We start from the raw sequence: 27,002 nt of genomic DNA on the forward strand, positions 1-27,002 counted from the left end.
CAAGAGGGCAACCAGCCTTTTTGACATAAAAAACCCCCACACAACACTTTAAAAAATACTGATTTTATTCATGTCTAGCCTATTCAACAGTGGATCACACTGGTAGAACAACCACAAATATCGAGTTACAAGGTTTCATCAGGTTCTCGCCTGTGCAACGCTGGATTTGAGTCAAGCACTTATTATGGCACCACCACTAATGACAATGATTGCTGTTCAAAGCTCACTCGAGTCCCATCTCCCTGGTCCACTTCCAAGCCCAATAACTTCGTCTCCCACTGTGTGTGGGATTGTCTGCAGAGAATTTGTGTTCTCAAAGCCCAAATGCAGCAAACATCCTGAAGCACATCCAGCTAAAAATCCCCTATACCTCATGTTCTTTATCTGAGAGGCTTCAAGTTTTCAGTGAAACAAACAAACAAAAAAAAAAAAAACCCTCACCATCAACAATTTCTCAGAAATGTTGGACCTGACCTGTATAAATCAGCTCCAGTAAGGGAGCTGGAATTACTTATCACACATGGTCTGGCCTGCAAATTCCAGCTGTTTTCCTTGGAATAATGCATCACAGCAAGGTTTCACACCAAAAGCAAAGCAACCCAGTCAATATCATTCCTGCTGACGGTGTGAGCACAGAGTATGGCCCAAGGTCTCTGCCCCAGGGATCTCCCCAGGATATTCACACTTTTCCAAAGGCAGCCTGCACCTATGCTGACTCTGAAGGCAACTGCCCTTGTAAGAAGGGTCCACAGCAGCTCTGGCCACTCATGGTCAGCCACATGGTCTTGAAACACAGATCAGGATACAGGGACTCAGAGAATTCCCAGAGCTGGCCTCCACTAAGAGACTTTGGGATTGTGGAGTGCATATTGCCTCCCCAGGACTGCAGGCTCACATCCACACCCAGCACTACTCAGAAGAGCTGCACCAGAAGCAGCCTCCAGTCTGGCAGCTCAGGATTTCTCTAAGCCCAGTCCTACAAACCTGTGGGAGCCACAGGGAGTCAGGAAGCTCCTCAGAGATCCAGACCCTCAGCCAGCAGCCATAAGGAGGTATTGCAGTCCCAGAGCTGCCAAATCAAAGAGATTTGATTTGATTGATTTGAGCCTTCTACCTCTTTTCCCTCACACACTGATGCTGAAAACTGCCAGACAGGCTAAAAGTCACTCAGGAATATAGAGGGTGTTATTGATAAAGAGTTCGAGGGAAGTTGGATGCCCAGCATCCATCAAACCACCTTCTGAAAATCCCAGCTGTCACATTTAACTCCACTCTTTCTCTCAGGCTCTCTCCTTCCAGAATCGATTCTTCTTAGCCCCCCTCCCACTCTCCTATGCAGAGAGCTGGCAATACACACAGGTTAGATCCACATGTGGTCATGGAAACTTGGCTGCACAGCTGACCTTTGCTGCTGCCAAAGGAAGGGAATTCCAGGCCAGAGCACCACTCTCTGCCCTTGACTTTTCAGAGCTAATTGGGTTTTCTATCACTTTCAGCACAGTACAGCGTGGACTTGTAGAGCTTGAAAAGCAGCAGAGGTTTTTATCACAATGGAGAAGACTTCAGAGCATTTTCTGGGAACAATTTATATTACAGTTCCAGAATTGTCTGACTATTGTGTCTCCTAAAATCACACAAAAGACTACAAACAGGGCTATTTCAGTGAAACTCGCTACAACCACTGAAAATAAGTCACTAACTCTGTTAGAGCAGGCAAAGGACTCACGTGTTCACAAGAGCTGACTGTACAGATGCTGAAGCCAGACACTTTGTAGGTAAATGAGAAACACCTCTAGTTTGGGCCCATCCTTTAGACAGCAGATATTTTTCATGAACAGGATGATTACTACTTGTAGAGCTATGTGAAACATCTACCTTTTTATCCAAGTTACGAAAGCACAGCTTTGAAAAGCACAGTAATCCAAGGCCAAAAAGACAGGCAGACAAATGGACAGACTTTGGCCACTTGTTTGATTTTCTAGAGAGAGCTGTTTGCTCTTCTAAGGGCTGACCTTATGCATTTGGCAGGTCTGGATGTTCCACTTGAAAAAAAAGGCTTAAAGGAAGTTTCAACAGCTGACTCTTCTGGAGGTGTCCTGTGTCAGTCTCCAGCTTCCCACAGGACTTGGTGCTTGTCTGGGGCTTTTGAGGAACAGCTCATAAATTGCTGCTATTTAGCCACTGGCAGTTGAATCCTGCATTATTTAGTTTTCCCAGAAATGAGACACATTTGAATCTTGTAGGGCATTCTCCCTGCTTCCTTCTTGCAGTCCCTGTTCACATTTAGTTTCATTTTCCTGGACTGCTGACCCCTTTAAAAGCAACAGCAACAAGAAAAACCACAAAGCAAGGAAAACAGTTTCCTGACCATAAAAGCTGTACCCCCTTCACACAGGGAAACTCCACCAACTCTACAGGCAGAAGATGCAACAACCTCTTTTGCAGCATCCTGACACAACAGTCTTCCAGCATCCAGAATCCAGCCTAGCAAGGAAAACAAAAGAAGTGTTAAAAAAAAAGTGCACAAGAAAAAGGTGTTGTTTTACATAGGTCACAGTAAAGCCACACCAACCTAAGGGTTCATTGCTTCATGAGAATGTTTGAAGGGGCTGAACTTGAAATCTCTTGTCAGCTGCAGCTGGCTGAAATGGAAAGTGCTACATTTCTTTGCTTACCTTGATGCCTACTGGGATTGGTGTTGGGGGCAATTTTTCCTTACAGCTCCTGGGAATTACACATCTGTCTTCTTGCATGAGATGAAATAAATTTATTAGAGGGTTGCAAAATTTGTTAGGATGCCTTGCAGTGCTGTGCTCTTCAAGGACAGAGACACAAGGTCTGACTGTTACTGTAACTGGGACTTTGGGAATTCCCAGAGCCATTTTCTTGGAATCTAATTTTAGGTCGTTCTAAGACAGATCTGTAATGACAACTTGGCTTATAGGCCCCTCCCTCCATGCCAGGGGCATGAAAGTCTATCAAAACAAGTAAGGGAATTGAAAATTTTTATTTTATTAAATCAGATCTGAAACAATTTATTAGACAACAGAATGAAACAATGTTGGGTCTGCCAGAACTTTTCTTCCTTTAGGGACTTCTCCATTGTCACACTTTCGTGCAGTCCATTCCAGCTGCATCTGTGCTGGTGACTCATGAAACCTAAAGGGCTATTAATAAGTTGTTAAAAGTATCAGCAGTCTTCCACAACAAAAGAAAGAGAAAGAAAAAATGACTGGAATAAATGAAAGACTGCACCCTGTGGAAGGGATCCCCACTGGAGCAGGTAATGGAGAACTGCAGCCCATGGGAAAGGCTCACGATGGAGAAGTTTCTGGAAGACTGACTCCCATGGGAGGGATCCCACACTGGCCCACAGGAGGAGTGTGAGGAGTCTTTAGTGATATTTTCTCTCCCCTCTGGAGCTGAGGATGGAGAGTGACAGAGTGGCTTTGGGGGACACCTGGCATCCAGCCAGGGTCGACCCACCACAGGTACACGGATAGGATGCGGTAGTAAATTCATCATTTCAGGGCTCCTGAGCGCTAAACAAAACTCTGAGGTCCAGACTTAATTGTGTGAGCAGGGCTAGGAATGAGCTTAAAGAAATCCAGCTTGTGCCTGCTGAAATGCTGAGCAGCTCAAGCCTTGCACTGCAAGGAGTTTGCACCAGTTATGGTTTCACACGGCATTTTCTACCACAATTCCCTTTCCCACTCAGTGCAGGAGTTCGAAAGCAGCTTATTCCACTATGAAAACCATACACTTTCTAGTCCCTGAGCTCCCACAGCTCCTGCTACTGCTTGGCAATGACTCAAGTAGCCAGAAAAAGAACAAGAACAGGCTGTAAAAAGTGTGGCAGTGAGAAAGCCCTGGGCCAGAAGGTTGTTTGTCACACTGCCAAAGCCCAAAGGAGGAGAAAGAAGTGGGAGGAACATCAGAGGTAGGAGAAACCCACAAAGTGAACAAGATTTGTCAAGAGCTCTGCCTAGGTTCAGAAAGGAGAAAATGTCAGCAGCACAAAAAATATATAAATATGCATCCTTACATAAATACAAATATACATCAACACATTTGTATCTGCTCTTCAAAAAGTTTTCTAAGACAAAGAAAAGCCAGGTCTACCAACAAAAGGCACAACTTGCTGGCTTTGAGTTCACCACAGTTGTGAGCAATCTCTGCTTTCCAGGCTAAATATGTGCTGATCTTCAAAGCAAAATTCCCTCAGCGAGTTTTCTTTCATGTCAAGGTTTTTCCTGTGGATTTATATGTCAGAGAGGAGAGTTTTCACTCCAGGGATTACAGAGGATGAACAAATCAAGATGCTGAGGCCAGCTCACAGTTTTCAGGAGAGTCAGAACAGCAATAATTGAATCCCAGTGATTGTTTGGTAAGGCAGAGACCCCATCAGGCAATTCAGAGGCAGAAAGATATGTGTGCAGCAGCTGCATGAATTGAACCTATGACAAATCCCTGGATTTCCCAGCAGAGTGAACGAACAGCTTTAGTTTTACACTGATGTATCTGACATGGGTCTTCCCCAAAGTTAGTAGAGATGTTCCACTGAGAAAGAGGAGAGGATGAGAGTCTAAATATTCAATATTTGCTATCTAGGATCTCCTTCTATCCATTGTGTATATTAATAATAAAAAATGCTTAGAAATTGTAAAATACACTCTTACAGATTGTTTCTGACCTGCAGGGAGAAGATTCCTGCTCCTTTATGGTTTGTAAATTTGTTTAGGAAAACTCTTGGGCAGCAAACACGACTCCTCTTGAGCTGGAAGTGCAGCATGTTTAAGGTGTGTAATGTTACCTCCCTGTCCAAAACAAGGGTTGTGCAAAAGAAGTGGTCCCACTAAATAAAAAGGTAACGAATTACATAAACAGGTTTTCAAATTTAGCATTACCTGTAAATCGAAAAGCCCAAGTCTAAGTTTTTCTGGACAACCTTTCATCAGGTGTTGTATAAACAAAGCATCTTCAGGGATCAAACACCACAGCCTTAAGCAGATCTCTGCAAACAGCTTAGAAAGTATAACTGAGCTGTTTTATTCAGCTACAGCAGAACAAACAATCATTCAACACTGCAAATGTTGGGAAAAACCCAACCAGTGTGGCCACAGGATAGCAAACCTCACATGTTAAATCTGCCCATTAAGCCTGGGTTTAGCCAGCACAGCCCAGCAGAGAGGGACTGGCATGAAACCATCTTATATCCAAGTTTATGACAGTGCTGGAAGGCACCATTAAAGTAATGATTACTGTCACTCACATAGAGAAATTAATAGGAAAGGTTTGGACTGGGCCAGAAGAGTGGCAGGTGGACCAAAGAAGGTTTTTCTATCTCTGTAACTCTATAAATGCAAAAGTGATAAAGCACCTAAAAGGAATGGGCATGAAGGCAAATGTGAAGCAAAAGATAAACAAAGTACCGAAGTACTCCTTGCCTATGACTTACTCATTACTCAGTTATTGCTTAATTACTTTTAAATACTATTTAAAGTACAAAACTAAACCAAGAATTTCCCACATGCTGAATGACATTGGATGCTCAGCTTGAGCTCTAAAGGGACTGAATTCCAGGAAGCAAAATGCAGGTGTTGTTCAGAAACAAAACCTACTACACTGCTGTTGTTTTTTACAAGGTGGACCTTGTGTATGTGTAGAGGGTTGCAGGGGATTAATTTTGGGCACCCATTTCTCCATCCTTAATTTTGAGAGCCTGATACTGATGCCTAAATTCGAAATAAATAGCTCAACACTCCCCAGCGAGGTTTTCTGAGACCAGAAACATGAAAAATTGGACTATGCTCTGAAATGGCATCTAAACTCAACTGGGCAACTTTTCAACCCCATTTCAGACACCTTCTACATTTATGAATTGAAAAGATGGAATAAAAGTCACGTTTAAAACCAAACTGCTGCCTCCTGCTACCCTGCAAGGTCCTGGAATCCCCCTCAGTGGTGAGAAATGCAATCCTATTCAGACTATACATGCAAGTAAGAAAATATACAGGCAGAAATAACTTCTAGCAAGTTAACTGAGAATAATTTCAGGCTTTGAGTATCCCTGGGGGTGGCAAAAATGTAGGGAAAGTTACTTCAAGTGGATGTAACTCCACTGAAGCAAATTTTACTCGCTTTCATTAGGACAGACCCCAGTGGCAGCCAGGCTATCACACTGGGCAGAGATAAGGGAGAGGTGATTAAACAGACCAGATCCAATGTATTTATAGTGCCCGTCTGAAAGCAGAGAAGCAGAAAAGAGCAGCGGGATTGTGAAGTGAGCAGCTCTGTTCCTAATGAGAGGATGAACTCCTTCCAGTGTCCCGCTGTAACAAAGGACACAGATGCAATGGACACATCAAATCAGCTGGTGTAACTAAGTGCAAAGATCCAGCACTGCCTCATGTGAGATTGGTTGTTTTAATTTGACTGAGTGAATCAAAATATTCAAGGAAATTCCCAACATTCCACCATTCTTCCTCAAATAAAACCCCCAGTTTAACCCCACACAGCGCTGGCCATATGCAGCTCACACTTCTCTCCCTGGGAGCCATCTGGAACTCCCTCGAGGAATCCTGACTTTCCAGCACATGTTGTGTTTAATTCTGACATGAAAAGGACATTGTTGGGTTTAATGACATTGTGCAAAGGCTACACTGACTTGCCCCAGAAAATGTACCATGTGGCCAAGTCCCACATCCATTCCCTAAATCCAACCCAAGGCTAAGTGCTTGTCCTCAGCTGCCACCAAAGCAGCTCCCTCAGAGCTAACTCTGGAGACAAAAAACCACAGAAAATCTTGCATTTCTCTACATATCTATGGCAAACTACAGTGCCACTCAGGCTGTCTCAAGCTTCAGGCCCATCCAGCACATGCCAGCAGCCCATGCCTCACTACATATATTGCTTAAAGCCTTAAGCGAGAGGCCCAGCCCTGGGCATGATGACCACTGCTGCTGTCTCTGGGGCTCGCTCCATGCTCAGCATAAAAAAACTCCAGGCCCTGGCTATTTAGGTAGAACTGCAGCAGCAAAGGAAATGGATTAATAAATGCTGAGGCAGACTTTTCCCTATAAAACTGCCTTTATCCCAACCCAGGTGTTTTTCAGCTTTTACCCTTCCCATTTTCTCCCATATCCTGCTGGTGGGGAGTGAGCGAACACCCACCGGAGCTGCCAACACCCTCTGGCACTGCGGGTCACCCGTGCAGGTGTTCCTTGTCTCATACCTCCCTGGCCCACAGGATGGCACTGTGACACCCCACAAACTCCTCCCGGGCTGCTGGGGCTGCTTCCTGACAGCAACAGTCAGTATTTTTCCCAAACTCAGACTTTTTCCCACCGGTATTCAAATTTCCTTTGAATTTTCAGGCTTTTCAGCATTCAGCAGAATTCTACGGATTCTCCCATGCCGGTGCATGTCTTTGCCCAGCAAGATCACCTCTCTCTCTGTGGGCATTTTGCTGGAATAAACATCAGTGACCTTCCCCCCAGAAAAGGGTTTATTGGAAGTTACACACCAACCCTCCAGAAAAACTCCTGCTTTTGCTGCTGAGAAATTGTATTCAGGAAACCCTGAGGTTAATTAATAACAGGGAACGGAGCTGGGGAACGGCCTGGAGAGCCAGACCTGTGAGGAGCAGCTGAGGGAGCTGGGAAAGGGGCTCAGCCTGGAGCAAAGGAGGCTCAGGGGGGACCTTCTGGCTCTGCACAACTCCCTGACAGGAGGGGGCAGCCAGGGGGGATCAGGCTCTGCTCCCAGGGAACAGGGACAGGAGGAGAGGAAATGGCCTCAAGCTGTGCCAGGGGAGGTTCAGTTTGGACATCAGGAAGAATTTCTTCACTGAAATGACTGTCAGGCATTGGAAGGGACTGCCCAGGAAGGTGGTGGAGTTGCCACCCCTGAGGTGTCCAAGGAATGACTGGATGTGGCACTCAGTGCTCTGGGCTGGGTGACAAGGTGGGCATCAGACAGCTGGACTTGATGATCTTGGGGGTCTTTCCCAGCCTTAACTACTCTGAGGTTCTGTGACCAGCTATTGCTTACATCACACTTCAAAGTACTGTACAAACCCAAATCTACTTCACAGTCTTGCTATTTACCACACCACCATTTGCATTTTACTTCAGATCACTGTAAAAACCTTGCAGTTTGAGAGCCTACAGCTTTCCGGCACTGATGTCCACCCAGCCTTCACATGCACAGACACACCTGGCACATAAGCTCTGGCTCAGCTGACACAGAACCCACTCAGTTTCCCAATCCTTTCCCATTTCTGGGTCAAAGATGCAGCCAAACCACAGATGATAAAATTTGGGCTGTGCATCAGGTTTCAAAGCCTTCTCATCAGTGCTGGAGGAGCCTATGACACAGGGCTTAGATTCTTCCCTTGGTTCAGAAAGCAGCCCTTCAAGAGCAATATTTTGGGAGAACTGCAGAGTCAAAGACTTTAAATTAAAATTCAACGAGCTACGCTTGTCCTTATTAAATTTTTTGGAAAGGACCACAAAGGTCAGTGTTTTCAGCTTAAAGTAGCTGAGAAGCTGAAGCAAGCACAGTTTTACTAAACTCAAATCCAACCTTCCTTATCAGCTTTAACTCAGTTGCTAGCCCCCGTGAAATCCTCATCTCTCTTCTCTTCACTGCTGCCCTAAATGCCTTTTTGAAACGTCCCAGGGGAACCAGCACACAAAATCGCACCAAAACAAACCCTGAGCATACCTTCCCCTTCCTTCTTCTTCCCCCACTTTATACACCGAGCATGATGCCACAAGGTCTGGAATATCCCTCTGCAGCAGAGGCAAAGACAGCAGTTGCTAAGGACAACAGCCTGCTGGGGACAGCAAAACAGCCACGGTCCTGCTGCCTGCTCTGCTTCCACCCCAGCCCTGGGAAGCCAGGATGGCAGCTGCTGATGAGAAATGTGGGAAAGGGGCTTAGGGACAAGGGAATTCCTGCCATGACTGTGGCAGTGGCCATAGTCATCTCCACTCCTTACCTCTCCCCTTGTCCCTAGGGTTCCTCTATGATCAAACCCAGCAATGGTAATACAAGCAGCAAGTTCATGTCTCCTGTGAGGGAGGCTCAGGCACTGCCCAGGGAAGAAGTTCTGCCTCCTGTCCAGGTGGAATTTCCTGGGCATCAGTCCCTGCCCGTTCCTCTGGTGCCATGGCTGGGCCCCATGGAGCAGAGCCTGGGCCCTGCTCGGAGCCCTCCCTGCACACAGGGACACACAGGGCTGAGGGCCCCTCTCAGCTGGGGCTCCTCTCCAGGCTGGACAGCCCCAGCTCCCTCAGCCTTTCCCTGTCAGGGAAATTCTCCAGGCCCTAAATCATCTCCTCAGCCTCTGCTGGCCCCGCTCCAGGAGCTCCCTGTCCCTCCTGTCCTGAGGAGCCCAGGACTGGACACAGCACTGCAGCTGTGCCTCCCAGGGCTGGGCAGAGGGGCAGGATCCCTCCCTGACCTGCTGCTTGGAACAAGAGGCAGGATTTTGAAATGCACTTGCTATTGCTCCAACTCTGTTTCACTAAAGTCACTAGAAAAAAATTCCCAAAGGCCATGGTGTGTTTTGGCATTTTTTTAAATGCCACCTTCGATCAAAGTTCTAGAAGTGTGAATTTATGGTATCTTGTGAGTGCCTGGCTGTTTAGTTAACTATTTATGCTGCCACTGTAGTTGCCTGAAGACCCAGTAGTGAAGTTTCCAATTATTGACAGAAAGGAGGGAAAGATGTGTAGAAGCACAGGGAAATATTCAGAGAATCACAGAATGGCTTGGAAGGGACCTTAAAGACCATCTCATTCCAGTGCCCCTGCCATGGACAAGGACACCTTCCACTATCCCAGGTTGGAGCCCCATCCAGCCTGGCCTTGAACACTTCCAGGGATGGGGCAGCCACAGCTTCTCTGGGTAACCTGTGCCAGGGCCTCAGCACCCTCACAGGGAACAATTTCTTCCTAAAAAAAAATAGCATTAACAGAAGCAACACTAACAGAAGCAAGCAAAGAGGGTCAACATCCCATTTATCCTGTTTCCAGCTGTGAAAATAACAATAGCCTCTACAGAAGTTGCACCTGGCAGTGTCCAAAGCCAGCCTGGATGGGGCTCTGAGCACCCTGGGCTAGTGGAAGATATCGCTGCTTGTGGCAGGGGCATCGGAATGAAATCATCTTTAAGGTCCCTTCCAACCCAAGCCATTCTGTGATTCTATGGTTCTAACTTCCCAGGCCTGCCTCACACCATCTGCTTGTGATTCCCTGCAGGAAAAAAAAATGGCCATTTGCTTTATCTGGAGACAAATTAGTGTATCTAGAACTTTACCACTGATAAACACCCAACTGCACGCTGAGGAGAGAAAAATGTTATTTCTCTTCCAGAGCCAGAGGAATTGAGGTACAGGAAACATGAAATGTTAGATCCATCCCAGATCCCAACGCAGAATGTGCCTGTGAGCATCAGTCTGTCCACAGACTGGCATGGTGCTGTGGCATATCTGACAGCCAGAACTCAAAAAACATTCAAATGGGAATTTTAGTTACACTTCAAAACACTGAATTTCCAAGATAAACAGGTCTTGCTTCCCAACGATATGGTAAATAGACCAAAAAAACCCTTAAATTATAAAAAAAAGGCTTCCACCCTGTTCCACGCTGCCTAGTTGGCATCAGAAGAAAAATGTGCTGATATATGAACACCAGCTGAGAACTTGGCTCCATTTGCCTGAAACCAAGTCTCTGCATCAGCAGGGCTGTTAAAATATTTCAGCCATCAAAAACACCTCTTCATGCAATCATGGTGGACACAAAGACGTGACAAGAGTCCCTCTCCAAAAACATAAGGTTTTTGTAAGACTCATGCATTGCTTGTAAGACTCCAGCACCTAAATGTTCTATAGGACAGGAAGGAATTTGCAAGAGGATTCATCTGGCCCTTTTTACATATGCTTGCTTCTGAATCACCAATATATGACTAAATATAAACCATGAAGAGCTGTAATTGCTATTCTATGTATCCTCACTCATATCCCTCTGAAATACCATAAAGGAAGAAAAACTACCAAAGCATTTAGGAGGATTACTTCCTAACAATACCAGTGAAAATCTACAAAAAAACCCCCAACCTTGCCAGATTCAAAGTGCAGATTTGACTGCTCAGTACCAGTCCTTCATGCTTGGAGAGTTGACACAAATCTCTGAAAGAGACAGTGAACTCCTCCCACCTGCAGCATATTTTCTTCTGCTGTTTTAACACCTTGGTCCCTGAGGGAAACTCAGGGGGTAGAAGAGAAGAACTTGCTTCAATTCCCTTCCTCTGGACCAGCTGGGAAAAGTGATGTCAGCCTCTTATCTCCATGGAGCATTCCAGGAGCTTTCAATTTACCTTGCAGTTAAGTGAGTTCTGGGCTTTGTCAGACAGAAACATTTTTGCATACTTTTAATTATAAGGCAGCCTGCAAGGGAAGGGAGAGTCACAAACGAGGGGCCTGCTCCGAGTGTTTTGTGCCTGAGCCTGGAAAACAGGGATCAGATGAGCATGGCCCAAGCCCAGCACAGAGCCAGGAGCAGCAGGACTTGTCAGCATTTGGGTGTTCCATACACAGGGACAAACATTTTCCTGTGGTTTTTTTCATCCTCACTGCCCATCTGTCTGCTACTGCTGTTGTGGCAGTGACAGAACACCCTGTCCTGAGGGAGGAGAGGTCCCCAGCCGTGCCTGACATTATCCAGGTGTCAGGGAAGAGATGAGGAGCACTCAGAAAGACCTCTCTGTCTAAAAGGTTTAGGGAAAACAAGGTACTGAATAGCTTTATACTATCCCACCTTATTGCTGAGGCCCTGAGATATGCGGGACATCCAAAGGCCACGTGACAGTACTGGGGACTGTCCCCTTGACCCCAAGCCCAGTATTTAATTACCTTCCTTCCTAAGTAGTCTCTTAACTATCAAAAAACCCCACACAACGTTTTGATGCAATTACTAACAAGCAGAAATGCCAAGGCCAGAAGTACCAGTGGGTGGTTTTTCTACACAGTTCCCATGACTGGGGACGGAGGATGGAGAGGAAAGCTGCATCAGCCTCCAGAACCCCTCCCAGCTGCAGCTGGCTTGATCAATATGTATTCAGACATCTTCTATGGGGATGCTGATTAGTGGTTACTGTGCAAAGAACTCCCAACTCATCTCCTCTGAAATCCCCTTAGCTAAGTGTTAGTGGCAGCTCACAGTTCTGCATGGGTTTGGTTTTTAAAGAGCCAAGACAAAAGTAAGGGGGGAGCTACAGCCCTCTGCAGATAGCACCTTTTCCTTCCATTCTCAATTCACCCAGAAAATTTTAGTAACAAGTTTTTTGCAGTTTTTAAATTTTTTTTTTTTTCTTATTACATAATCTCGGAATAAAAAGATCCTAAAAGCTGACCAGCTGAGTGGGAACAGGAGGAGCTCAGAACTCAGAATGACATGTTCTAACAAGTCCAACTGTGCTGGAAAAGCAGCTTGGTCTCATCAAAAAAACCTTCTCACCTGGGCAGGTGTTGCAGCTGCAGAAAAGAACAACTGGCTTGGCCCAGCCATAGCCAAAGCACTGGAACATCCCTTCTGTCACGCAGGATACATGCTGTAGTATCCAAGAGGTTTGGCCTGGCATTCCATCTCTTCTAGAGCATTTGAGTATCACCTAACTGAATTCAAGGAAGTGTTGGAGCTGACAGTGGAGCCACACTAATAATGAACAGGAACAACCAATGCCTGCCACTACACTGCTTAAAAAAGAAAGTTTATTAAAAATAAATAATAATAATCCCCTCCCTTCCAAATGAAAAAAAAAAAAAAAAAAAAAAAACCACAAACCCCAAATCCATGTTATATCTTTCATTCCAGATCAAAGTTAAAAAAAAAAACCAAAAAAAACCCAAAAAAACCAAAAAAAACCCAAAAAAACCAAAAATAAACAAAACAAACTCAAACAAAACCAAAAAAAAACCCCCAAAAAACCAAAACCACAACAGCAAAAAAAACCAGGGCAAAATTTTGTATTTTTCCTTGTTTACATACATTTTCTTTAAAAAAAATAAAAGTCAAAAAACATTCAGAATATAAAGAAAGGGATCACGCACATTACAAAATTTTCCAAACATGCCTTTTATAAAGAATACCAAGGTGAAGTGAAATGAAACTTCTGTCACAAATGTTGCTGATTTTGAGGAAGGGGCACCTTTTGATGGAAAGATGTCCTAGAGAAATGTTTGCAGTCCACTGCTGAAAACAGTAGCAGAACATCAAATACCAGACTAATGCGAGAGTGAATACTCTACAAAACGTTTCTGAAAGTCAGTTCCAAGGACAGACTACAAAGATCAATTGCTTTGTCGTAAGCATGAAAGGCCATAGTCTACAGTTCTAAAAGGAATGTGCCAGACAGTGCTATTTCTGACACGCTAAAATATGAGAGTAATTCAGAGCCTGAGAACTACACACTGCTAAGGGTCCCTTCCAGCTTGGGCTATTCCATAATTCTGTGAGTGAACTGAGATCAGAAATAAATGCAACTCTGTGTTCATGGTTCAAATCAAACTCTGTGGCTTACTGTGTATTTCTTATAACTACTTTCTAATGTGGCTTGCTGCCATAACTCAAATGATGCCAAGTGCTTGGGACAGGCTCTTAAGACATCTTAAGGGCCACCAGATTTGTTTGCACCGTCCTGCCAATGTCACTGATAGAGCACAAGTAGTGTCCGCATTCACAGGCTTTCATGATGTGCATGGATATTCATAATATTTCCTTTGCCTGGCTTTTCTTTTTTTCCCCTCATTGAATCACAGAATCACAGACCAGCCTGAGCTGGAAGGGACCCACGAGGACCATCCAGCCCAACTCCTGGCCCTGCACAGACACCCCAACAATCCCACCCTGTGCATCCCTGAGAGCATCCAAACGCTCCTGGAGCTCTGGCAGCCTTGGGGCCGTGCCCATTCCCTGGGGAGCCTGTTCAGTGCCCCAGCACCCTCTGGGGGAAGAACCTTTCCCTGATATCCAACCTAATCCTCCCTGACACAGCTCCAGCTGTTCCCTGAGTCCTGTCTCTGGTCACACAGAGCAGAGCTCAGAGCCTGCCCCTCCTCTTCCTCTCCTGAGGAAGCTGCAGAACTGCTGTGAGCTCTGACCTCAGTCTCCTCCAGCTGAACAGACCAAGTGCCCTCAGCTGCTCTTCGTGTGGCTTCCCCTCCAAGCCCTTCACCATCTTTCTTCTCACAGGAGAAAAGCTAAAGAGCAGAACTGGCTGGCCAAACTGGAGATAGAAAAGACAATGGTTTCCTCACTGAAGTGAACAAAGAGCATCAACAAGCTGGAAGGCTCAAGGACAAAGTCAAGGACAGCTCCTTCCTGGCACTTCTGTGACACAGAGCTGGATGGACAGATGAAGCTCCCACCTCAGTCAATATTTTTCTGCCTCCTGAGCTTAAGGGGATATTCACCTCCACAAGGGAAAATTATTTGAGAGAGGTAAGAGAGCAAATGTGAAGCTTTGTTCTGTCTATGTCAGACCAGTGCCTGCAATAGGAAATTATTCTGCTCATCTCCTCAGGCCAGGGTGGCCATCAGGATCACTTGCTCTGACCTTCTACACAACAACGCTGCTCCCCACAACTCCCTGACAGGAGGGTGTGGCCAGATGAGGGTCAGCCTCTTCTCCAAGGGAACAAGTGACAGGACAACAGGAAAGGGCCTCAAGTTGCATCAGGGAAGGTTCAGGTTGGATATCAGGGAAAATTTCTTTACTGAAAGGGCAGTTAAGCATTAGAACAGACTGCCCAGGGAAGTGCTGGAGTCACCAGCCCTGGAAGTGTTCAAAGAATGAGTGGACACAGCACTTCATGATATGGTCTGCTGGGCATTGTGCTATTCCACTGAAGGTTGGACTTGATGATCTTGGAGGTATTTTCCAACCTTAATGATTCTGTGAGCAGCAGTTGTTGAAGACCCTATTCAGTGCTTATTTTTGCAACAAATCAAGGAATCACAGACTGGTTTGCGTTGGAAAGGACCTTAAAGAGCACCTCATTCTAACCCTCCTGCCAGAGGGGCAGGAACACCTCCCACCAGGGCAGGTTGCTCCAATCAGATAATCTAGCTGAGCTGCAGCAGAGCGGGTTCAAGGCTTTTCCCAGCATTAGACGCAATGTTCCAGTGATTCCAGGGAGCTCGTGGTAGTGAGGAATGACCACAGACTCCAGGAAGGAGGAAGGTCAGCAAAGAGCTGGAGAGCTCTGGATAGGGAGAAAAGACTGGACCAGGTGAGCAGCCATTCCAGGCTGAGAGGAAGAACAGTGAACAGAGTTTGGTGGGTTTTTTAAAGGGTGTGAATTTGCTCTCTGCCTCCAGACCAGCTCCTGGAGGGATGTGGTATCCCCTGTGCCATTCTACCCCACTCCTAGGACTTCTTTCTCTCCCCTCAGTCTCACAGAGGAAAAATACCTCCCGAAACTCACAGCTCCTCCCCTAGCTCTCCCTCCTACTCACAAACTCCAAGTATTTAATAGTAAAATCACTAGGATTTGGTGTTTTGTAGGTAAACATGTGCAGTATGGGAAATGATCTGGAGACACAAGAAATGTAGGAAGATCTCACAGTTTCTCATATTTTTCTTTTCCTTTGGTTACTCTACCCCAATATTTTCCTAAATACAGGTCTTGTCAGTCTTTTGCTGGCCTAAAAAAGTCAGGCTCTTCCAGCTTCCACTTGCAAAGCAGTTTCCATCCACCTGATCATTCTTGCTGCTCTTCTCTGCATCCTGCCTGACCAAATTTAGGTCACCAACAATGCACACAGCATTCCAGATGAGGCCCTGCAGAATTCAAATTTCCCAGGTGGTACTGAACATGCTTGTCCCGAGATTTTCCAAGACCTGTACCTTGATTTTTATGGCTGCATTACTCTGGTGGCTCAGTTAGTGACACTGGCACTCTGACAGGGAGCTGCTGGAGCCAGTCCAGAGCAGGGATACCAAGGGGAGCAGAGGGATGGAGCAGCTCTGCTGGGAGGAAAGGCTGAGGGAAGTGGGATTGTTCAGCCTGGAAAAGAGAAGGCTTTGGGGTGACCTCAGTGTGGCCTTGCAGTGCCTGAAGGGAGCCCACAGGAAAGATGGAGAGAGACTCTTGACAAGGGCCTGGAGTGACAGGACAAGGGGGAATGGCTTCACACTGACAGAGGGTGGGTTTAGATGGGATATGAGGCAGAAATTTTTCCCTGTGAGGGTGGGGAGGCCCTGGCACAGGTTGCCCAGAGAAGCTGTGGCTGCCTCATCCCTGAAGATATTCAAGACCAGACTGAATGGGGCTCTGAGCAATCAAGATGTCCCTGCCCATGGCTGGGGGCTGGAATGAGATGGTCTTTAAGGTCCCTTCCAAGCCTGGCCATTCTATGATTCCACAAATATTCCTTCTATTCACCCTCATCTGTCCCATCTCCAGTGGTATTTTCCCTTATAGCAAACTAATGATTTTACACAAAGATTTCTGTCCAGCTTCAGGGAAGGCATTGCTGAGATCAGAAGAGTTAGAGCAGGGAAGCCCCATTTTTACAAACCTAGTACCCCCTGTAAATGGAGACTCTGAAACCAGCAGATGCAGAGCCAACCTGCCAGGACTGCAATGATTTTCACATAGCCCTGACAGCAGAAAAATGTAGGAGGCGCAGAGCTTGTCTCCACATCTACCTCTGCCACCCTTCTGTTGTTCTATTACTTAAGAATTGCAACTACATTTCTTCAGCTTAAACAACTCTGTCTCCTTAGGAAACATATATAGGCAAGAGGAAGCTAAGATGGAGAGTGGTCAGGAATCCAGAGCCAGCAAGTGCTCCATTCAGCAGGAGGAATGTGGTGGCCATGCATGCCCCAGGCCAGCCTGGCTCCTGCTCCAGCCAGGCACGTGAGGGGGGGTGTCAAGGACACAAAAGTGCCGAGCACAGCACAGCAGACAGGCACTCGCCCTCACCTTATGGTGTGGCAGTGGCACACCTTCCCCAGAGCTCCAGAGCAGAGAGGAAAACAAAGAGACTGTGGTCCAATTCTGCTTTCACCGGGGATAAATTTGGAGTCACTTCACTGACGTCAGCGGAGTTATTCCAGAATTGCACCAGTGTAAAAGAGGGCAGCATCTGCTTTCTGAAAATGGATGCCATCAAGCTAATTGAAAACAACAGATGCATCAAGGAGCAGCAAGAAGGGACGGTAATGTTCCAGTTTTCTTGTAAAATACCATTTGATTTCCCTCCAGAGAATGTAAGAGGATAAACCAATATGTACTCTAAAAGCTAAACCTTTTGTTGGTGTAAAATTCTATACAACATTTTAGGTGAATGGACCAATGTGTACCTACACCACCTAAAGAGATCCAGCCTAGTCATGTGCACTTACAGCCCTCTTCTTTGGGCCTGATCCTTCTCTCACACTCGTTTAAATCATGGGTGATACCACCCACAGTCCTAAGGAAACATTTATCTAACCTTGGGTAGAGAGCAGAATCAAGGCCCCTCATTTCTTTAAACACACAAGGGCTAGATTTGGCAATTAAATAGATACATTTGTGATTTATGCCACTTTTTGACTATGGGTCTTCCAAAATTTTACACCACTGAATAAACATATTCATCTAGTGAAAATGAAGCCAAAGAAGGACTTGCTGAATTTTCAATGATATTTTGTGTGAAGATGAAAGTTGCCCCTAATTCTTATCTCCAATGAATAGTCAACACAGCTTCAGTATTTATGGTGATCATGGAAATTGATGAGCACTTTCCCTCCTGCAAATCCTTTCTTTCCTTTCACTGAAAAGAAATTGTGCACAGAAAAGCTCAATTATTGCTTGGGCTCCTCTTATTAATTGGCACTACAGACAACCTGGATACTTCCAGTGGTGAGGGTTCATCAGGGAATGATATAGGACTGTCAAACCCACACTGGTCTCAGCTATGAGTTTCCCAAAGTGTAAAGCCATGTTCTGATATTCAAGTTCTTTGAAGCCTCAGACAGACTTCCCTGGAGCAAGGGAAAACCCACCCAAAGAGGGAAAAGCACATGGAATTAACATGTACTAACAGCATATGCTGCACTGCTAATTAGCACCATCCCTGTCTGCTTTCCCCAAAACCGTTTTTCTGGATTTATCTCCCTGGGTAGGGTCTTGTGTTATGTAGGACCCCACCCTGAACAGGAAGAGCTCCTTGAAGCTGGCAGGCAGTTTCCTCCACCACTGTCTTTGGTGGCAGCTAAGGACACGCAGCATCCCCTGGTTCCTTCCATCAGAGGATTAAGGCTTTTCATCTTGCCAGCACCTGCTCCCCTCCTTATGCCTAACGCAGGTGCCTGCAATTCAGGCATTCTCCTGTGAACCTGCTGATAACACGGCTCCAAATGCCTTCAGAAGGGGATCTGTCCCTAGTGCAAACTTCAAAGAGCAACGATGAAGGGCTGAAGGCTGTGCTTTTGGTTACAGCAGCACAAACAGAGCTATCTTGTGCTCACAGGGCTGCCAGGGAGGGCAGTATCTTCAAATTCCCCATAAATCTGTCCACATCTTTCCACCATTGAGAAATAAGTGCATAAAATGCTGCTGCTCTTAACTTCTGTCAATATAAACTTTAAGTTAAGCTCAGCTCTGCTGAGTTTAGTAGGACTTACATGGAACTTGAGTCAGATGAGAGCTTTTGGGAAAGCTGTGGTTGACTCCTGCTGTAATCTGCAGATCCTTCCCTGATGTAAACAGGACCTCAAGAACAGAACAAACAAAAAGAAGCAGTTTAACAAACAGTACATATGCTAGGATTTGATGCAGAAGGTTGAAGTTGGAGCCCGATATAATGCAAGGTAGTTGTACTAAAAGGAGTTTTGCCAGCTTGAATCAGCAGATGGTGAGGATCTGGCTCATACTACATTTCTGTAGTTTATAATTATCTTTCTTTCTTCACCTAGAACCAGATTCTCCCTTTAGGCTGCAAATCTTAATTAGGAAATCCTTCCTCATTAATCTCAAGAAACTCTTGGTCGTTAATTTCCCAGAACAAAAAGAAACCTTACCTATTTCTGCTATAGCAGCAGATGCTGGAGCTGTTTGTTCCTTTGCTTTTAGGGTTGATGCTGTTCTTTCCATCACCGTATGGAAGACACTTCAGTCCTTACCCTGTCTCTTGCTGCCCTGAATTTTCTTTACACTCACTCTTCTTTATCTCCATAGGGACCTCTGAATGAGAGGGCCCAGGAGAGAACACCAAGTCCAGTCACCTTCACCCCCACGGCTGCTCTAGCAGTGAATTTTTATCTGTGAAAGCTGGATCAAAAGGCCCAAACAGAAAATTACTCAGAAATCCCGAATTCCAACATTTTCCAGGAAGGAGCAGAATAGGAATTTCATCTTGGAGGTAAGTGCAGGAATCCACCAGTAAAACACCACAAAACAGGTCTTCACACCTTTCATGCCAGCAGTCCTTGATGTGGATTAAAAAAACACCTGTGTCCTCAGTAAAATTCTTTCTTTCCTTGCTTCCTTCCCCACCTCCAAGGAGATGATTTCTGCCCTGTCCTGCTTTGGTGCAAAACATCCTGTGGGAAAATTATCAAGGGAACAACTGTCACAAACCAGCCAGAGGATCAGGAAGGAGCAATAGTCTCTTCCACTGCAAAACTATTTCCTAGTGAGACTGCTGCAAGAGGAATTTCTGGGGTTTTAATGTGATGCTTGAGCTTGTATTCCTTGTCAGCTGGCACCCAGATAACTCTACATTCACAGGCCAGTTGCCCCTCAGCTCCCTGGCTGAGTGCTCAGATTGTCCTTCACACACTCTCCAGCTCTCTGTCCGCAGGGATGGACAAATAAAATCTCTTCTCATCTCCGGGTTTGCACTCCCTGCTTTCAAAGGCTGCAAACTGCCCACCTGAAGTTGGTCAGGGCAGCAGTACACAATATAAGGTGATGGGATCGGCTCCAGTAAGCAAAGAAAACACCTGGAAAGATAAGGTGTTGATATCTGAACACAAAATACCCAACGAGTGCTTTCGCTTGTAGCCACAGTCACAGCTCAGAGAGAAACAGTCCGGGAGGTTGTTATGGAAACAACTCCCTGGAGGTGCCTACTTGGCTTCACAGGGATGTGCTCTACCTTCAGAAGGAAACAGATTTGCATTTTGAGCAGCCAGGGGGGAGTGCTACGGGCTGACAACTTGAGGTAAGGTTTTTGAAAGCATCTCTGTGATTTGGTGGCGCGAGACCTCTGGTAAAGTCAATGGCACGGGTGCCACTGTGTCATTTCAGTCATGTGAAAAAAGATCTGAAGGCTCCTTAAAAAATGTCAAATTCCGCAAGTTGTATAACACATAGCATTACTGATGACTCTGGGACTTCGCTGCTTTTCAGGAGGTGCTTAGAGAAGGATTTGCATGCCCCAAATGAGTCCCAAGGTTACAGTTTCCACGCTTCTGTTGGCATTCTGAATTTCTCTTAGAGCCAACACAGGAAACACAGGGAGCAAACACCACTCCTGCTTTACACATTTTCACGTGCACTTTTCTTTACAGAACTGACAAACGTGGCTCACAAAAACTGCACAGAGCTGCCTTGTTCACCACAGAATTCCTTCGCACCTTGGGTACGATCTGCGGGCGGGAGATTCCAAAACACACTAGAAACTCACTGCTGGATTGCACCTAGAAACTCACTGCTGGATCTCACTCAAGGGCAGGACACCTCTTTCCAAGAGGATGTGTGTAAGATACTCTGGGATTGTGCTACCAGTGATCTGCCTCACATCTTTTTTTCTTGCTGGAGTCTCTGTGCCCAGCTGTCTGTCCTGCTGGTCAGGAGAACAACCTGTTCTGGGCAGGGAGGGCTCCTGCCTGGCAGGGCCAACAGGGGCAAGCCCAGGGGGAGAAATGAGCACAGGAACTTTCTGACGTAGGCTCAACATGTCTCATGACTCCTCCTGAACTTGTGTTCAACCTGAGTTTTTTATATCTTACTTTGGGGGAACTTTTATCAGCTGATAGACTCAGGCATAACATATCCCCAAACATGGGCATTCTGCTGGGAGAGGGCAGCAGCCTCAAAACACCCCTCTTAAATAGCAGCTTCTTTTGCTAGCTTCTAGCAACACAAATTTTGAAGAAAAGTCCCTCTCTTGGCCTCACAGTAAAGATTTCATTAAGGTAACCCTGAAACACAACTAAACATCACCGAGACTAAGACACACTAAGAACTGGACAACTTTCATGCAAAATCAACAGAGATGCCACCATGGCCCTCAGTCCCACTTATTCACTAGGACAATTTACCCACCAGCTGATTACACATGTCTGGGGATGCAGAATGGTCCCCAAGGCTCAGACCTTCACAAACCTTTGCCTCAGTCCCACGAAGCAAAGAGAAATTAGGCATTATTCAGGCAAACCCTTCTGAGCTATGAGCCCTCACCACATCAAACTCATGTCTCCCAGACTGAGACAAGTGGCATTTTCCTACTGATTTCAGCGAGAAGAGAACACAGAGGTTTTAATATAATGGTTGTGTGCTGACCCCAGGGGAGATCCCTGCACACTAAAAGCATCTGAGAAGGCAACAGGACTCTGGAGAAATGGAGTAGCTAGGATTTGCACAAACAACTTCTACCATATGAGCAGGGCCAGGATGGAGAGAGGCCACAATAAAAGCACTCTAGGCATGGAGCCATATCTCAAGACAACTGAGAACAGGCAGGGTAATGAAGATGCAAACAGACCCCAACTCACAACCAGTTCTATAGCCAGTTCTGACTATATTAAAGGATGGGGCTCTGAGCAACCTGGTCTAGTGGAAGGTGTCCCTCTTTGGAAAGAGATGATCTTTAAGGTCCCTTCTGACCCAGGCCATTCTATGATTCTATGATGTGCCTTTAGCATTCTTAGTCTTATGGCTGAAAAGCACAATATATACATGAAATCTATTCTCTGTATTTTTGCCCCTTGGCATTATGTCTGGTTTATGCATTACACGTGTCCCATGCAATATGTAGCACATTCCAATATGCATTTCATACAGTATGATGCAAGGCGTTAATGGCTGCCTTTGCTTTCATACACATGCAGGCATGTGAATGCAGAATAAACACTTAGAATTACAACAAGAAAGACTTCTCCTTGCAGGAAAACCTGCCAGTGGAATACAAAAGCATCCATTTCCCTTTCTCACCTGCTGGCAGCGCCTGAAACGTTTTTGTAAGGCAGAGCTGACTGAAACTAATGAAATTATCTGGGAAGCAAAACGTGCATTTGAAGATAGAAATCTCTGGTCCTTTGGCAAACCCGGCACTGCAGACCAAGCTATGCATATTTTGCATGGCCATCACAAATTGCTTTCATAAAACCAAGTGCAAAAACACTGCTGTCCCTCCTATCCATGAAATACCAGGAACTGGCTAGGCCAGCAGTACAGCAAAAGCATCTCTTCAGGGCTCGCTGTTTCTCCCCTCATTCAAAGGGCCTGGAGAATGTTGCTGCCTTTGTGCAGATAGCTTAGGGAAGTTTGTATCTGTGCCAGGCTCAGTCTCAAACGTTGACACGCTCGCCCTGGGGCATTTTACGCCTGGGACTTGCTAAACCAGCTCGATCCTGGCACAGCACAGGTGCAGAGCTGTCTGTGGTTAGGATTTTTCTGCCACGTCAACAAAACACCAACATGCAGACTTCCCTTAGCTACACAAATGCTCAGTTAAAAACAGCAGTGGAGTCGACTGCTCTCACATGCCCGAATACAGTCCTGGGTATCTGAAGCACAAAGCACATCTCATTAAATGCTATTGTGTGAAGATGAACTCTGCAGATAACAAACGAATTTACTCCAACGCGCCTTGCACCAGAAGGCACTTACCACTATGAAGACTAAGTTGGTACTATAAAAGCCAATTAACACCAGGGCACTGGCATAAATAAGGCTGAGATAAGCTCAAAACACAGAGAATCTTCACCAAGCCTGTTGATTGCTTTAAGCCTGTTTTTGATACATGATGTATGGTCGCAAGTAGCAAAGAGCTTTTAGATTTATGCATCTTTTCTTTTTTTTTTGAAACACAAACTGGGAGGATCTTTTAGCATGCCAAAGGTTGCAAAGAAGGCAGACATCTGCTTGCTGGCTTTCCCCTACAGCTGCAGAGTTCCCTGTGATCCTGGCTGCAGCGTTTCCATTATTCAAAGGCAATGGCATGGCAGGCGTGACTGATCCCACAGCCAAGGGCACTGCGCTGGCACAGGGACAGAGGGCACTGCTCGAGCCAGATGTTTGTAGCCCCTTTAACTGTTTACTCTGCTGAATCCTTCTGCTGAAGCAGTGGCAAGGGCTTCTCTGCTAGTGGAGTAACAAGGCTTGGTTTCGGAGCTAATGTTGGATCAAAGCAGTCATCAAAAGCAGAGAAAGAAATGCGCAAGGGAGTGGGGACGACAGCTAGCACTCCACGGAATAAAGCAAGAACATTTCTGCCTGCACACAGTAATGAGAAACAGCAAATCAGGACAGAAGAGCCCATTATCACAATCATTCTGTTTACGGTATCACAATTCACAGTCTGGCATGTAAATGCTGAATAGATCCAGCTGCTTGTAGGAAGACAACTGTAACAGCAGCTTGCAGCTCCGTGTCTGGACCCAGGACAACAAAACCCATCACACCTCTGTCAGCATTTTCTTCTCTTTATATCCCTGGTTATTGGGAGGAATGAAGTTGGAATATTTCATGGACTCCAGGTCTTCTGCTTCCAGGAATTCAGATTTGCTGAGGGACTGATTACTGTCCCCCTTCTTGGGCTCAGAGAAGGGTGATTGTTGTTGGCCGCAGGTGACGTGGGTGTACTGGCACTGCTCTTCGTGGTCAGTCTCTCGGTGGTAGAAGTAATTGAAGTTGGACACGATGACAGGGACAGGGAGGGCAATTGTCAGCACACCAGCGATGGCACACAAGGAGCCCACAATCTTGCCACCAATGGTCATGGGATACATGTCCCCATAGCCCACGGTGGTCATGGACACCACCGCCCACCAGAAAGCATCAGGGATGCTGGTGAACAGCGAGTCAGGGTCATCAGTCTCTGCAAAGTAGACAGCGCTGGAGAAGAGGATCACCCCGATGAAGAGGAAGAAGATGAGGAGGCCCAGCTCCCTCATGCTGGCCTGGAGGGTCTTCCCTAAGATCTGCAGCCCCTTGGAATGTCTGGAGAGCTTGAAGATCCTGAAGACTCTGACTAGGCGGATGACTCTGAGGATGGCCAGGGACATGGCTTGCTGCTGGCCCCCGTTGTTGCTGCTGCTCCCGGGCTGTTGCTTCTGCTGCTGCTGCTGAGCCAGCTCGGTGCCCAGGGTGATGAAGTAGGGGATGATGGCCACGATGTCGATGATGTTCATGATGTTGCGGGAGAACTCGGGCTTGCTGGGGCAGGCAAAGAAGCGCACCAGGAGCTCGAAGGAGAACCAGATGATGCACAGGGTCTCGATGAGGAAGAAGGGGTCTGTGAAGAACGGGCCGGAGCCGGCGGCAGGACGCAGGGGCGGGGGGGTCCCGCTCGGCGGTGGCAGCGGCGGCAGCAGCAGCGCCTCGTCCCCGAGCGGCGCAGTCTCCCCGAAGCCAGGCTGGGGGCCCTTGGGCTCCTGGCGGAACTCGGGCAGGGTCTCCAGGCAGAAGATGACGATGGAGATGAGGATGACCAGCACGGAGACGATGGCGATGGCCCGGGCCGGCCCGGAGCTCTCGGGGTACTCAAAGAGCAGCCAGACCTGGCGCTGGAAGTGGTGCTGGGGCAGAGGCTTCTCCTCCTCTTGGATGAAGCCCTCGTCCTCCCGGAAGGTCTCGATGGCCTCCTGGCCCAGCTGGTAGAAGCGGATCTCTTCCAGGAAGATGTCCAGGGGCACATGGACCGGCCGGCGCAGCCGCCCCCCGGACTGGTAGTAGTAGAGGATGGCGTCGAAGCTGGGCCGGTTGCGGTCGAAGAAGTACTCGTTGCGGAGCGGGTCGAAGTAGCGCACCCGGCGGCTGGGGTCTCCCAGCAGCGTGTCGGGGAAGATGGAGAGGGTCCGCAGCTGCGTCTCGAAGCGCAGCCCCGAGATGTTGATCACCAGGCGCTCGCTGCTGCAGCAGCTGCCGCCGCTCCGCTCCTCGCCCGGCGCCTCCACCTCCGCCTCGCCGCCCGCCCGCGGGGCCGCCAGCGCCAGCGGCTCCTCCGCCCGCATCCCGCCCGCTCTGCCCTTCCTCGCCTGCCCTTCCCTGCCCCTCCGCCTCGCCCCGCTCGCCTTCAGCGCCCGCCGCCCGCCGCCATCCGCCTGTTGCGCCTCGGTGCGGCCGCGCTCGCCCGGCGGCTCCGCGGGGCTCCCGGCGCGGCTCCTCCTCCGGCCGCGGGGCTGGGGACACCGCGCTGCTGCTGCTGCTGCTGCGCCCGGCTCCGCGCTGCGCTCCCCGCGCTCACACACACACACACACACACACACACACAGAGACACGCGGGAGAGAGAAGGGAGAGGGAGGTGTGCGAGTACACACGCACAGGGTTACACACGGGGAGAGGGGCACACGCAGACACACGCAGGCATCCGCACGGAGACACAGAGACAGACACACGCACACCGCGCCAGCGCCGACACGCTCAGCTACAGACGGATGCGCGCACCCGCCGACGGGGGATGCTCACCCCACCTCTCCCCCCGCCGCGGAGGACGCGGCAGCCCCAGCCCAGGGACGCCGGCTTTTGGAGGGAGACCCCCGAGGGGAAGCCGCTGCGGGATCAGCTCTCCGCCTAGGAGATTCGCAACAGCTGGTCCAAAGGGCGGCACCGCCGCCGCCCTTCTTTCGCCCACCTCTCCCCTCTGGAATCCTGCCCTCGTCCCTTCAGCCAAAGCCCTGCCCGGGCTGTCCAACGCCTCCGGCTCCGGGCAGGGCTCAGAGCTCAGCCGTGGGACCGGGCTGACCTCGGTGCTGTTCCCGTCCCTGCCGCAGGCTGGAGTTGACCTTGAGCCAGTCACTCCATGCCTGTGGCTCGCGACCTCCATTTATAAATGTCATTGCCGTGATGCGAGCACGACGGTGGCATCGGACCATCCCCAGATGGGGACAACCTGTCACGGTAAACAGGGCAGCCAGAGAAAGACACAGGTAAATGCGGTTTCTCTCCTCATTTGGGGTGGATCGAGTTTGCCTCTTTTCCCACATACCAAACACGTGAGCTTGCTCATTTTTTTTTTTTTTGCCCACCACCACACAGTCAGCACTAAGTCTCCCCAGAATCAGAATCTGCATTTCACAAGCAATCTGACTACCAGCTCTTTTTAGTTTTAGAAACCTGTGGCTTGCTCTGTCCCTGTCACGCTCGGCATCTGAAAGCGCACAGACACTCACGACACTGTACTTTCTCCCGAAACAACCCAAAAACGGGGCTAACAGGTGACTCCGCTTCCATCCTTCCCAGGACAAAAGTCTGTCTTTCCCTTGAAAGCCCTTTGTTGGTGCTAAATGTTATTAACCAGGCTTTTATCATCACAGCATCTGATGCCTTTGCTGGCTGCAAGCCATGTGCTTAGCCTACACCATCTCTTAGCAGCACGGATCTAGAGGAAAACATTCCCCTTTTTACCCCTCCTCCCAGTCCCTCCTAACTAGCCGGCAATTCCTGGTTCAGGCTCTGGGCATTTGGACCAGCTGACTGTGGCTGCTTTCTCTGTCTTTGTTCTCAGGAAGGAGGTGAATATGATTTAAATGTCACTTAATCCCCTTTCCTTTCTCACTCATTAGCATTGAAGACGGCTGTTGCAAGAGAAAGCATATTTGTTTCATTTATAGGCTATCACACGAGGAAACACATTTTCGTTTCATATTATATATAATTGGGGTATGGCAGCCAGATGAAAAAGACTTTGCAGGAGAATATACCTATTCTTTAAAAAAAAGAATCGATGTTTGCCTTTATAACAGTAAGATGCTTCTTGCTGAAATTTCTTTT

The 27,002-nt window shown here is 47.5% G+C and overlaps 1 protein-coding gene across 3 annotated transcripts; it reads right to left on the bottom strand.

Annotated features, from left to right (window-relative positions):
* Positions 1-47: 47 nt before the first annotated feature.
* LOC116442806 (potassium voltage-gated channel subfamily A member 6-like) lies at positions 48-25,257 on the bottom strand. Of its 3 annotated transcripts, none has more exons than XM_032106280.1 (4): positions 19,081-25,257; positions 18,685-18,772; positions 17,000-17,169; positions 48-2,484 (listed from the first exon to the last, which is right to left on the bottom strand). In XM_032106280.1, exon 1 carries the CDS (start codon positions 25,240-25,242, stop codon positions 23,686-23,688), a length of 1,557 nt encoding a protein of 518 aa, XP_031962171.1. In that variant the 5' UTR covers positions 25,243-25,257; the 3' UTR covers positions 48-2,484; positions 17,000-17,169; positions 18,685-18,772; positions 19,081-23,685. The 3 variants fall into 3 exon arrangements, with proteins under 3 accessions (XP_031962171.1, XP_031962170.1, XP_031962169.1); XM_032106279.1 differs by having other exon boundaries at positions 17,000-17,190; XM_032106278.1 differs by lacking the exon at positions 17,000-17,169.
* Positions 25,258-27,002: the final 1,745 nt, after the last annotated feature.

This window comes from Corvus moneduloides, chromosome 4, assembly GCF_009650955.1.
Source record: "Corvus moneduloides isolate bCorMon1 chromosome 4, bCorMon1.pri, whole genome shotgun sequence".
NCBI classification, from domain to species: domain Eukaryota; kingdom Metazoa; phylum Chordata; class Aves; order Passeriformes; family Corvidae; genus Corvus; species Corvus moneduloides.

What these genes read in the sequence shown, in the direction of transcription:
- LOC116442806 (XM_032106278.1), bottom strand. Translation starts at nt 25,242, where the DNA reads ATGCGGGCGGAGGAGCCGCTGGCGCTGGCGGCCCCGCGGGCGGGCGGC.